Here is a 13,677-nt window from a genome sequence, read left to right as displayed (position 1 = left end):
ACAGTTCTCATCTCCCTGTCCTTGAAATAATCCCTTGTCCACTATATCAAAGTTCCTCGCAGTCCTCCTATGTTCTCTAGTTTTCAGAGTAGTATTTCATGAGGGACTTTATCAAAAGATTTTTTTTTTTATGTCCAGGTATACTGTGTCCACCATCCCTCTCTGCTTTCTAGTCCTATTACTCTTGAGTAGAAACTTAGTAAGTTTGACACATGACCGTCCTGTCCTGAACCGAAATTGTCTGCTCGATATAACTTCTTTAGTAACTATTTCACACAATTTCCCCACAACACTTGTAAGTGACACCAGTCTGTAATTTAATGGCTCAGTTGCCTTTCCTCCTTTAAATATTGGTATTACGTTGGCTCTCTTCGATTCTAGTGGTACTTTCCCTTCATTTAGTGAACTTGTATCATTTCCCAGATTGGATTTAACAGCTGCTCTTTATATTCCTTTAGTGCCCAGCCTGATACACCATCCGGCCCCATTGCTTTTCTGACATCCAAATTATCTAGTAATCTTCTAATATCTTCTATGTGCATTATGATTTCCTACAATCCTCAGCAACGCAATGTCCTATTTGGTTCTGCAAAATTCTCTTCTTCATTGAACACAGTTTTGAAACTCTCATTCACTATGCTGTTTGGTTATGTCATCCCTCCTTTAATTATTTTTCTATTGTTTCTTTATTCTTCATCTTACCATTTATAAATTTGTAGAAAAGCTTGGGTTCATCTTCACTTTTTCACACCACATCTTTCGCAAAGTTTCTTTCTTTCTCTCTCCTTACTCTATTATTTTTCATATCTTGCATCCTTATACTGCTGTCAGTTATTGTCATTTTTCTGCTTTTTGAGTTTCTTCCAAGCTTTATCTTTTGCCTTTTTAGCTTCTGTGCATCTAGCATTGTACCAATTGTGTATACTTTTCTTGACTCTAGTCTATAGATAGGTATGTATTCCTTTACTCTTTCGTTATTATAGATAGGTATGTATTCCTTTACTCTTTCGTTATATTTCTATAGGAATATTTTATATTTCCCCTGTATTGTCCTTCTGTTCATAATGTTCCTCCATTCAGTGTCAGCAAAAAAGTTCCTTAATTTTTTTCAAAATCTGCTCTTGCATAATTTAATCTCTCTCTTTTTAGTAATCTTCTCTATCTTATCCCATCCTCCTCCTGCATTTCCAGCTGTAGTGTCACATGATCACTTCTTCCCATTGGACTAAGGTATTGTATGCTGGGAGGGGGCTTTAGTTTCTTTGTGAATACTAGGTCAAGCAACGATGGTTCTTCTTGCTCCCTGTACCTTGTTGACTGCTCCACCCACTGGTCCATTGTATTTACCACAGTCAGCTGTAATAGTTCCTCGCTCCATTGTCTTCACTTTTCCACTTTTACTCTTTAACTTACATCCACTTTTTCATTCCTTTTTTACAATTTCTTTAATGTTTCCATTCCTTTTCCATCATTCTCACTCACCACCACCTTTCCATTTCCTTTTTACTTCTTTTCTTACAAATTCCTCCATTTTTAACAATTTTCTTAATTTATTCATGCATTTTTCAAACTTTCCTCCACTTTCCAATATACTCAGCATTTCCATTCCTTATTTTATCATTTTCAATCATTCAATTTTTTTTTTATTAATTTAAACAATTTTCTCCACTTTTCCTTCATGTCTAAACTTTCCTCCATTTTTCATTCCTTTTTAAACTGTCTTCCACATTTTCATGCCTTTTTACAATTTTCTCAGCCTTTTCTTTCCTTTTTTCCTTTTTGTTTCTTTTACATTTTTCTCCACTTAATCATTTTTAAACTCCTCTATTTCATGCATTTTTACAATTTCTTCAACATTTCTAACCCTTTCCCATCATTTCCACTCACCACCACCTTTCCATTTCCCTTTTTACTACTTTTTTTTTACAATTTTCTCCACTTTTATTCATGTTTAAACTTTCCTCCACTTTCCTCAACCTTTCCACTCCTATCTCCATCATTTCCACTCACCACCACATTTGCCTTCCCATTTTCTTTTTTTTTTTTTTTTTACAATTTTATCCACTTTTTCAACACTTTCTAAACCATCCTCTACTTTTCATTCTTTTCTGAACCATCCTGCACTTTTTCATTCCTTCCTAAACCATCCTGCACTTTTTAAACCCATCCTAAACCATATTCCATTTTTTTCAATTCTTCCTAAACTATCCTGCACTTTTTCATTTCTTCCTAAACCATCCTGCACATTTTCATTAAACCCATCCTAAACCATCCTGCACTTTTAAAATTTTTTTTAACCCTTTCTAAACCATCTTCCACTTACTCCTCTTTACAATTCCCCAACATTCCTATCCCTTTCTCCTTTATTCCCATCCACCACCACCATTGCAGCTCATCATTTATATCACCTACAACAACAAACACAAACATCGCACCACTAACAACAACAACAACTTTACCGAGCACAGGAGACAAGGCAAATCCAACCTTATTTTTCAGGCAATGGAGGGGATGCCACGCTACAGGGATTACAAGAGGTGGGAGGAGGTGTCTGTGTCCGTGTCCTTCCTTGACTTTGTGACAGTGGGTGGGGTGGAGCTCCTGCCGGCCCTGGGAAGCGTCACAGAGGTGCTAAGGGGAGGGCCAGCTGTCACACGATCTCTCTTTACTCTCCATCAGTTTGTTGTTGAAGGGCAGGAGAAGAGGTGTGTGTGTGTGTGTGTGTGTGTGTGTGTGTGTGTGTGTGTTAGAGTATTGTGGAGTGGTGGTGTGGTGGTGTGGTATTAGTTTGAATGAGTTTTTGGTGTTTTTTTGAGTGTTGTGTTGTGGTATGGTGTGGTGTGTCTTTGAGTGGAGTGGTGTGGTGTGGTGTATGTTTGAATGTTGCGTGGTTGCTGTTTGAGTGTTGTGGTGTATTGTGGTAGTGTGGTGTGGTGTTAGATTGAGTGTGTGGTGTTAGTTTGAGTGTATTGTTTGATTTTATTTATTTTTTATTTTTTTGCTTTTTATTTTATTTATTTATTTATTTATTTATTTTTTTTTTGTGGTGAATGTGGTGAGAAGAGGTGAGGTGTTGGTGTTGTGGTGGTGGTGTTACTATTTTTTTTTGCATATTTTAGTAGCTTCACATTTTTTTTTTTTTTTTTTTATGAATGATTTTTCCTCTTTTCTCCTCCACTTTCCCTCCAATTTACCTCCACTTTACCTTCATTTAACCTCCACTTTCCTCTACCACAAATGAAGTCCACCACCACCATTTTTTAAAAAAATTTTATTTTTATTTTATATACCCTACCACCACCACCACCACTACTTTATCATCACCACCACCACTCTCTCTCTCTCTCTCTCTCTCTCTCTCTCTCTCTCTCTCTCTCTCTCTCTCTCTCTCTCTCTCTCTCTCTCTCTCTCTCTCTCTCTCTCTCTCTCTCTCTCTCTCTCTCTCTCTCTCTCTCTCTCTCTCTCTCTCTCTCTCTCTCTCTCTCTCTCTCTCTCTCTCTCTCTCTCTCTCTCTCTCTCTCTCTCTCTCTCTACCATCATCACCACCAGCACATAGCCAGCTGTGGTGTAATGGTGTGTCGTTGCAGTGTGCTGTATGGCGCACGGCAGGCAGTGCTGACTCGAGTGCTGAGGGACGCATTGGTGGGGTGCAGCAACTCTCTCTTCCTGTGCACCTGTAGCCTTGCCAACACCACACACACCACCCACACTCTCAGGTGAGGTGTTGCCACAGTGTACCTTGCTTTCTCTCTCTCTCTCTCTCTCTCTCTCTCTCTCTCTCTCTCTCTCTCTCTCTCTCTCTCTCTCTCTCTCTCTCTCTCTCTCTCTCTCTCTCTCTCTCTCTCTCTCTCTCTCTCTCTCTCTCTCTCTCTCTCTCTCTCTCTCTCTCTCTGCTTTTCTTCTTTCTGTCTTTTTGTTTCTCTTAGTTTAAGTTTGTTTTCATTTCTGTGTATGATCTTTTTTTCTTCATTTTTCTCTTTCTTTACCAATTTTTCATTTCTTTTCTTTTCTTTTTCTTTGGTAAATTTCAAGTTATTTGCTGATATATTTAAGGTAAGTTTTTGCTTATGTGGTTTTTACATCAACAATTTCTTTCCTCATTCATTTCTATATATATAAAAAAATTATTATCTTCCTATATTAATTTCTACATAAAAATAATGGTGTTTTGTATTAATTCCTAGATAAAAGAGACCGTAGTCCTTTTTACATTCATTCCTACATGAAAATAATGACCTTGTTTTGCATTCATTTCTACATCAAACCTTCCTTCATTTCTTGCTAATTTTACATCAAATTTCTTTGCTTCATTTCCCTCTCATTTTTACATCAAGGTTTCTTTATTTTCATTCTCATTTCTACTCAAATAACAACACCAGCACCACTACAACTAACCTGTATGTGGTGTTGAAGTAACAACAACAACTACAACACCAACAACAACACTTAACTAATATATATGTATGCTCAAATAACAACACCACCACTAACACCACTACAACTAATGAAATAACAAAACAACACCATCACCACCACTACTTAACAAACCTATATATATGTGTGCTGAAATAACACCACCACCAAAACCACCACTAACACCACTACAGCTAACCTATATGTGGTGGTATTACAGGTTTGGTGATGCTGCGGCCTGGTTAGTGCAGCACCCCACACGGCAGCTGTACCCGGCCAGTCTACTGCACACCACCACCGCTGCCGTCCTGCACAGTCACCAGGCCGCTCGACTCTTCCTCTCCTACCCAAGGGTAACAAAATGATAACACCTTGAGCACCATGACGAGTTTCCCTATTCATTCTGGTTACTATTTGGTGATCTTTACAGCTTAGGGAGGCGGTGGCGTAGTGGATAAGGTGGTGGTGGTGGGATCGGGCAGATGTCCACGTGTAGGTTGGAATCTCACCACATACCACTTTGAAGTTTTGCCATTTGTGGAGTGGTTTAAAGTTGGCTACATGTCACCAGGATACACAGGTTCTAGGTGGTTACACTAAAGATGCGCTTGGGTGGTGATATGGGCCCTAATATGCCCACCACTATAAGTAAAATTGCTGTGCCACTAATGGGTAGTAGTTCAACAGCACTTCCTATATATACTCTTCAAGTATGCCTACAGGTGGTATAGGCCATAATGGAAAAAAAAAAAAAATCAGTAGAGGATTAGGATAGTAAAGACTGTGGCCATTAACCCCTTCAGTTGCATGACATGTTTCCCTATTCATTCTGCTTACTATTTGGTGATCTTATACAGATTCAAAAACTTGTGTAGAGGATTAAGATAGTGAAGACTGTGGCCATTAACCCTCCAGTACCACAACACATTTCCTTATTCATTCTGGTTACTATTTGGTGATTTTATACAGCTTCAGAAATTCATGTGGGGGATTAAAATAGTGAAGAATCTGGCCATTAACCCCTTCAGTAGCATGACATGTTCTCATGTAGGGCATTAAAAATAGTGAAGACTGTGGCCATTAATCTCCTCACCTCCATAGACCCTTCCTAATGTTAATAAAATGGTCTTATTATAGTCAAACCTCTAAAATGCTCTAAAAACATATAAAACTTTTAAAATGCCCTAAAAACGTCAAACTGTCTTAAAATGTCCTAAAAAACATGAGTTTCCCTATTCATTCTGTTTACTATTTGGTGATTTTATACAGCTTCAGAAACTTATTTAGGGATTATAAAAAATAAGACTGGCCATTAATCTTCTGACCTCCATAGATTGTTCCTAATGTCAATAAAATGGTCTAAAATATTCTAATAATATTGATTCTGCTTACTATTTCAAGATTTTATACAGCTTCAGAAACTCATGTGGGGGGCTTAAATTAGTGAAGACTGTGGTCATTAATGTTATACAATACATTATACTATCAGTGCAGTGTGTGTGTGTGTGTATTTACCTATTTGTGTATTATAGGGCCCAAGCTAAGCTCTCTGTGACCTGTCTCCTTGTCCATTCCTGTCATATCTCTCTTTCATCTGATTGACACACACCACGTCAACGACATAACTGCTCAGTTTATTCCACTTATCAATGCTATGATGCGGGAAACTGTATTTTCTCACGTCATTTAGACAGATGTCCTTTATTAGCTTTTTTCCATGTTCTCGGAGATGATTACTTGTGGTCACCTTTATCAACTCTCTATCCAGTATGTCAATTTTGTTCACCAATTTATACATAGTTATCATGTCTCCTCTTGTTCTTCTCTCTTCTAATGTGGTCAGCCCCAGCTTCCTCAATCTTTCCTCATAGTCTAACTCCCTGAGTCCTGGTACCATCCTTGTTGCCAGCCTTTCCACCTTCTTCACATTTTTCTTCATATGTGGTGACCAGACACATGCTGCATATTCTAACTGGGGTCTTATTAAGGTACATAATATCTTCTTCATCATTCCTTCATCTAGGTAGTGTGTTTGTGTGTGTGTGTGTGAGAAAAGGAGTGTGGGAGGGAGATAATGGTTATGTGTGTATGTATGTTTCTAACCGTAGCAAATTTCTTCACCACAAACCACTACACATTACCACACACCACAAAAACACCACCAACTTCAACCTAACCTAACCCAGTTGAACCTAACCTAACTAAGCCATTGCTCTCAGACACAAGGTACATCTAGAAGTGGTCTGAGGAAGGAGCAGCAACAGGAGGAGGAGCAGGAGAAGGAGGAAGAGGAGGAGGAGGAGGAGGAGGACCAGCAGGAGGAGGACCAGCAGGAGGAGGGAGAGCAGGACAGCAGAGTGAAGCAGGAAGTAAAGAAAATGTTGAGTTTGGCACGTACCATCTTTCCTATAAACACCACCATCAACACCAAGAAAAATGAGGTGTGTGGTGGTGGGTAGTGGTGTTTTTGTTGCTTTTCTCTTTCCTATCAACACCAAGAAAAATTAGGTGTGTGGTGGTGAGCAGTGGTGTTTTTGTTGCTTTTCTCTCTTTTCCTTGCTTTTTGGTATGTGAGAAAGAAAATAAAAGATTCTTTTTTCTTTTTTTCTTTCTAATGTTACGAGAAATGGTAAGTGTTAGTGACCATTTTTTTTCTTCTTTTCTGTTTGTGTATTTTCATGCTAACTATTTCTCTGATCTTGCTAACTGTATGCCTCTCCTCATCCCATGGCCTCGCTGCACAAGGCTTTCTTCTTCCTCTCATCCCTACTCTGTCCAACTCACTCTGTCCAACTCACTAATGCAAGAGTTAACCAGTACTCTCAACCACTCATCCCTTTCTCCGGCACACTCTGGAGCTCCCGGCCTGCTTCTGTGTTTCCATCTTCCTGTGACATGAACTCATTGAAGAGGGAGGTTTCAAGACATATATCTCATTCTTTTGGCTAACACATTTGACACTGCTTGGGGACTGGTATCTTAGTGGGCATTTTTGTTTGTTTTTGTTGCTCTTGGCCAGTTTTCCCCTCTTACATAAGAAATACATAAAAAAAAGAAGAAATAAAAGTTTTAACTCCTTCAGTGGTATGATGGATTTTCATATTAATTCTGTTTACTATTTGGTGATTTTGTACAGCTTCAGAAACTTATGTGGGGGATTGAAGTAGTGAAGACTTCGGCCATTAATCTTCCAACCTGCATAAATACTTCCTAATGTAACAAAATTGTCTAAAATAGTCTATTAATATTCATTCTGTTTCCTATTTGGTGATTTTATACAGCTTCAGAAACTTAAGTGCGGGATTGAAATAGTGAAGACTATGGCCATTAATGTTCCAACCTCCATAGACTCTTCCTAATGTCAATATAATGGTTTAATCGTACTCAAACTCATGGTAAAAATGCATCCCTGTACTGAAGTTGTTAAAATGAATGGTGTTTTGGCAGCTGGAGTCTGAGGAGGAGCCGGTGGTGGTGAGGAAGAGAGGCAGGCCGAGGAAATACCCCATCAGAGCCAAGCCTTTCGGGAAGGAACACCCCACTAAGATAGGTCAGTGTGTGTGTGTGTGTGTGTGTGTGTGTGTGTGTGTGTGTGTGTGTGTGTGTGTGTGTGTGTGTGTGTGTGTGTGTGTGTAATTTACCTCCTCCTCGGTCATCTGTTGGTCACCCAGCCAGTCTTCCCCATTACGGAGTGAGCTCAGAGCTCATAGACCAATCTTCGGGTAGGACTGAGACCACAACACACTGCACACACCGGGACAGCGAGGTCACAACCCCTCGAGTTACATCCCATACCTATTTACTGCTAGGTGAACAGGGGCCACACATTAAGAGGCTTGCCCATTTGCCTCGCTGCTTACCGGGACTCGAACCCGGGTCTCTGTGTGTGTGTGCTAACCACTACACTACGCGGTGTGTATTTACCTAATTTACCTAATTGTAACATACGGGAAAAGAGCTATGCTCGTGTTGTCCCGTCTCCATATCTATTAATGTCCAGCTTTTTCTTAAAATCATGAATATTCCTTGCGTTGACCACTTCCACGTCTAAACTATTCCATGCTTCCACCCTTCTATGAGGAAGCTATATTTTTCACATCTCTCCTATAAGTGGCCATTTTAGTTTTTCCCATGCCCTCTCGACATTCTTCCATTCCACATACACAGATCTTCCCTATCCATTTTTCCATGCCAATCATCACTCTGTATATTGCTATCAGGTCTCCCCTTTCTCTTCTGTTTTCCAGGGTTGGAAGTTGCATTCTTTTCAGTCTGTCTTCATAAGTCAAATCTCTTAAGTCAGGCACCATTTTCGTTGCAGCCCTCTGTACTTTCTCTAGTTTCCTTATGTGTTTCTTTAAGTTCGGAGCCCACTGTATTGTTGCATATTCAAGCCTCGGTCTTATCATTGCAGTAATTATTTTCTTCATCATTTCTTCATCTAAATATATGAACGCCACTCTTATGTTCCTCAATAAGTTCAATACTTCTCCAATTATTTTGTTTATATGTCTCTCTGGCGATAGGTCATTGGTAATTGTCACCCCAAGGTCTTTTCTTCATGACTGGTTTTATGTCTTCATTTCCTATCTTGTACATACTCCTGATTCTTCTTTCCTCTTGCCAAACTCTATTTTCTTGCATTTTGTCGTGTTGAACTCCATTTGCCATGTACAGCTCCATTTCCATATTCTGTCCAAGTCTTCCTGGAGTAGTTCGCAATCTTTGTCACATCTCACTTTTCTTAACAATTTTGCATCGTCTGCAAATAGGCTCACATAACTGGACACCCCATCCACCATGTCATTTATGTAGACCGCGAACATTACTGGTGCCAACACTGATCCCTGTGGAACTCCACTCTCCACCAATCCCCATTCTGATGGTCTGTCCTTAATTATTGTTCTCATTTCTCTTCCTACCAAAAGTCTTCCATCCATTTTAGTAAACTGCCATGCACTCCTCCTACCATTTCAAGTTTCCAGATCAGTCTCTGGTGTGGTACCTTATCAAAGGCCTTTTTTAAATCCAGATATATTCCATCAGCCCAACCATCTCTTTCCTGTATTACATCTATCACCCTCGAATAGTAACATATCAGGTTTGTCGTGCATGAACGCCCTTTTCTAAAACCAAATTGACACTCACAAAGTATGTCATTTTCTCCAAGAAGTCTGTCCATCTATTCTTCACCACCCTCTCACACATCTTAGCTACCACACTTGTAAGTGACACTGGTCTATAGTTCAATGGGTCTCTCTTGTTACCTGATTTATAGATTGGGACAATGTTAGCTCTTTTCCAGTCTTGGGGCACTACACCTTCCCTTAATGAGGCATCAATTACTTCACAAACTTTTTCTGCCAATTGCTCCTGCATTCTCTTAAAATCCATCCTGATACCCCATCAGGTCCCACAGCTTTTCTCACTTCTAAACTCCCCATCATGTTCTTGATCTCCTCCACAGTTACTTGAAACTCCTTCATAATCCCTTTCTGTTCCATTACCAGTGGTTTGTCAAAAGCAGTCTCCTTTGTGAATACCTTCCGAAAGCATCCATTCATAGCCTCTGCCATTTCCTGGGATCTTCACTGCATACTCCATTTACTTCTAAACTTTCAATACTTTCTCTATTTTTGATGTTGTTGTTCACATGTCTGTAAAAAGCCTTGGTTGGTCTTTACATTTATCAATTATATCCTTTTCTTGTTTCTTTCTTTCTTCTCTTCTAATCAACACATATTCATTTCTTGCTCTTTTGTAACTTTCCACTGCTTAATCCGTCTTTTCCTTCTCCACCTCTTCCATGCATCCTCTTTTCTTGTTCTAGCCTTTTCACATCTATCGTTAAACCAGTCCTGCTTTCCAACTTCTCTATGTTGTCTTATTGGTACAAATTTTTCTCACCTTCTTTGTATATTTTTATAAATTCCTTCCACTTTTCATTTGCTCCTTAGCACTCTTGAATTTCATCAATTTGTCTCTTGAAAGAATTTCTTTAGGTTTCCAAAATCTGTCTTGGCATAATTCCATCTTCCCACTTTATATTCTTCATTTCTTCTAGATTTCTCTTCGTCTATCACCTTGAACTCCAAAACTGCATGATCACTCTTTGCTAAAGGGCACTCCACCCTCATCTCCTCAATGACCATTGGCTCTGTACTAAAGACCAAGTCCAGTCTTGACGATGCTCCCTCTCCTCCAAACCTAGTATCTTCTTTGACCCACTGAGTTAACACATTTTCCATTGCCAGTGTCAATAGTGTATTTCCCCATGTTGTCTCTGATCCTTCCATTGACCAGTCCTCCCAACACACCTCTTTACAATTAAAATCTCCCATCATTATAGTTCGTTCACAGCCACCCAACATTTCTTCCAGACATGTTCCTGTATCACTTATCATTTCTTCATATTCCTGTACTGACCATGCATTTGTCTTAGGTGGTACGTACACCACTATGTAGTGCCTCTTTTTCCTTCATTAGTTTCTGCTCTGATCTTTAGCACTTCTGCCTTTCCCATACCTTCTTTCACTTGATCCACCTTTATATCTTTTTAACCAGCAACATCACTCCTCCTCCCATCTTACCTACTCTATTTCTTTTCCAAACATTATATTTCCTTCTCCAACCATCATCAGGTCTTCTCCCTCTCTCAGTTTTGTTTCAGTAAGACCCACAATATCTGGGTTCTTGTCCCTCAAGTAATCGTTGAGTTCTAAAATCCCGATATCACTCCATTTATGTTGGAATACATTACATTTTCATGTGTGTTTTTTTTTTTTGTGTGTGTTTTGTGTGTGTGTGTGTGTGTGTGTGTGTGTGTGTTTCACTGTTTTATCTGCTCAGTCTCTCAAGACAGCCAGACGTTACCCTACAGCGAGCTCAGAACTCATTATTTCCGATCTTCGGATAGGCCTGAGACCAGGCACACACCACACACCGGGACAACAAGGTCACAACTCCTCGATTTACATCCGTACCTACTCCTGCTAGGTGAACAGGGGCTACACATGACAGGAGAGATACACCCTATCTCCACCCAATCGAACCCCGGTCCTCTGGCTTGTGAAGCCAGCGCTCTAACCACTGAGCTACTCTTTTCACTGTTTGATCTCTGAAGTCTCTGACGAGACAGCCAGACGTTACCCTACAGAACACTCAGAGCTCATTATTTCCGATCTTCGGATATCCTGAGACCAGGCACACACCACACACTGGGACAACAATCACAACTCCTCGATTTACATCCCGTACCTACTCACTTCTAGGTGAACACTACATGTGAAGGAGACACACCCAAATATCTCCACCCGGCCAGGGAATCGAACCCATTGTCTCTTGTGAAGCCAGCGCTCTAACCACTGAGCTACTGGGGTTGTTTTTGTGTAATTCACTGTTTGATTTCTCAGTCTCTGACAAGACAGCCAGACGTTACCCTACGGAACAGCTCAGAGCTCATTGTTTCCGATCTTCGGATAGGCCTGAGACCAGGCACACACACACACCGGGACAACAAGGTCACAACTCCTCGATTTACATGTACCTACTCACTGCTAGGTGAACAGGGGCTACACGTGAAAGGAGACACACCCAAATATCTTCACCGGCGGGGAATGTGTCTGGCTCTTGAAGCCAGCGCTCTAACCACTGAGCTACCGGACCGTGTGTGTGTATTTACCTAATTGTAACATACGGGAAAAGAGCTATGCTCGTGTTGTCCCGTCTCCATATCTATTAATGTCCAGCTTTTTCTTAAAATCATGAATATTCCTTGCGTTGACCACTTCCACGTCTAAACTATTCCATGCTTCCACCCTTCTATGAGGAAGCTATATTTTTCACATCTCTCCTATAAGTGGCCATTTTAGTTTTTTCCCATGCCCTCTCGACATTCTTTCATTCCACATACACAGATCTTCCCTATCCATTTTTCCATGCCAATCATCACTCTGTATATTGCTATCAGGTCTCCCCTTTCTCTTCTGTTTTCCAGGGTCGGAAGTTGCATTCTTTTCAGTCTGTCTTCATAAGTCAAATCTCTTAAGTCAGGCACCATTTTCGTTGCAGCCCTCTGTACTTTCTCTAGTTTCCTTATGTGTTTCTTTAAGTTCGGAGCCCACTGTATTGTTGCATATTCAAGCCTCGGTCTTATTATTGCAGTAATTATTTTCTTCATCATTTCTTCATCTAAATATCTGAACGCCACTCTTATGTTCCTCAATAAGTTCAATACTTTTCCAATTATTTTGTTTATATGTCTCTCTGGCGATAGGTCATTGGTAATTGTCACCCCAAGGTCTTTTCTTCATGACTGGTTTTATGTCTTCATTTCCTATCTTGTACATACTCCTGATTCTTCTTTCACTCTTGCCAAACTCTATTTTCTTGCATTTTGTCGTGTTGAACTCCATTTGCCATGTACAGCTCCATTTCCATATTCTGTCCAAGTCTTCCTGGATACCCACAATCTTTTTCAAATTTTTGCCTGTAAATTTATCCATTTCTATGGACATATAAATCATTTCTTCACAACCTTCATTACTGGAACATATTTCTCCAAGATCCCCACCATGTCTGTATCACTGTCATCTTTCAACTATTTCATCTGAATGTTCTTTTCTATGTTTTGATATTCATCTGATTTTCCAACCATGTCTCTCACATTTCCATTTTCTCTCCTTCAGAACCATCATTTCTCAACTCATTCCCACATCTTCTAAATTCCAAATTTCCAACAGGTTTTTTAGAACTTTTTCATCAGATATCCTTCATTCATCTTCTATCAAAACAACTACATTTCACATTCAAACATCTTCCTTACCTTCACTCATTCAGTATGCCCAGCAATCTCCCTGTCTTCTAATACCTGTCATTCACCAGATGTCACAGTTCATATCTTCTTTCACTCACACACAATATTTTGATATGCTCCTCACTTTCAATCTGATCAAGCCACACTACATTCCTCAACCTCTCTCATAAATTTTTCAAAACTATCACAATTTCTCCAACTATCTCTGCATCTCAACACACCAGCCACACCATATCATCCCACCTCCATTGATTTTCACTTTTCAGCCATTGTCCCACCTCAACTTTCCTCATCTATTCAGTTTCAGATCACCTTCACCTCATCTGTATTTCACCTTCATCTCTGCATCTCACTGTCATCCTTCAAACTCCTTCCCTCACCCAAACCCCCCCAGCTCATCTCCCTTCTCCTTCTCTCTATCCAATCTTTTCATCTTTCTTTCCACTTCC

General features: G+C 39.9%; 1 protein-coding gene across 1 annotated transcript in view; it reads left to right on the top strand.

Moving 5' to 3' along the window:
• LOC123515017 (kinesin-related protein 10-like) overlaps positions 1-13,677 on the top strand; it is a 60,552-nt gene that overhangs the window by 20,309 nt on the left and 26,566 nt on the right. Inside the window, exons 6-10 of the mRNA XM_045273379.1 lie at positions 2,500-2,705; positions 3,588-3,716; positions 4,634-4,766; positions 6,633-6,854; positions 7,861-7,963. Coding sequence (XP_045129314.1) covers positions 2,500-2,705; positions 3,588-3,716; positions 4,634-4,766; positions 6,633-6,854; positions 7,861-7,963 — 793 coding nt within the window. The remainder of the gene's footprint in view (positions 1-2,499; positions 2,706-3,587; positions 3,717-4,633; positions 4,767-6,632; positions 6,855-7,860; positions 7,964-13,677) is intronic.

This window comes from Portunus trituberculatus, chromosome 5 (genome assembly GCF_017591435.1).
Source record: "Portunus trituberculatus isolate SZX2019 chromosome 5, ASM1759143v1, whole genome shotgun sequence".
Classification (NCBI taxonomy): domain Eukaryota; kingdom Metazoa; phylum Arthropoda; class Malacostraca; order Decapoda; family Portunidae; genus Portunus; species Portunus trituberculatus.
The sequence above is the reverse complement of the archived record's forward strand: the minus strand, read 5'-3'. Positions and strand labels throughout refer to the sequence as shown.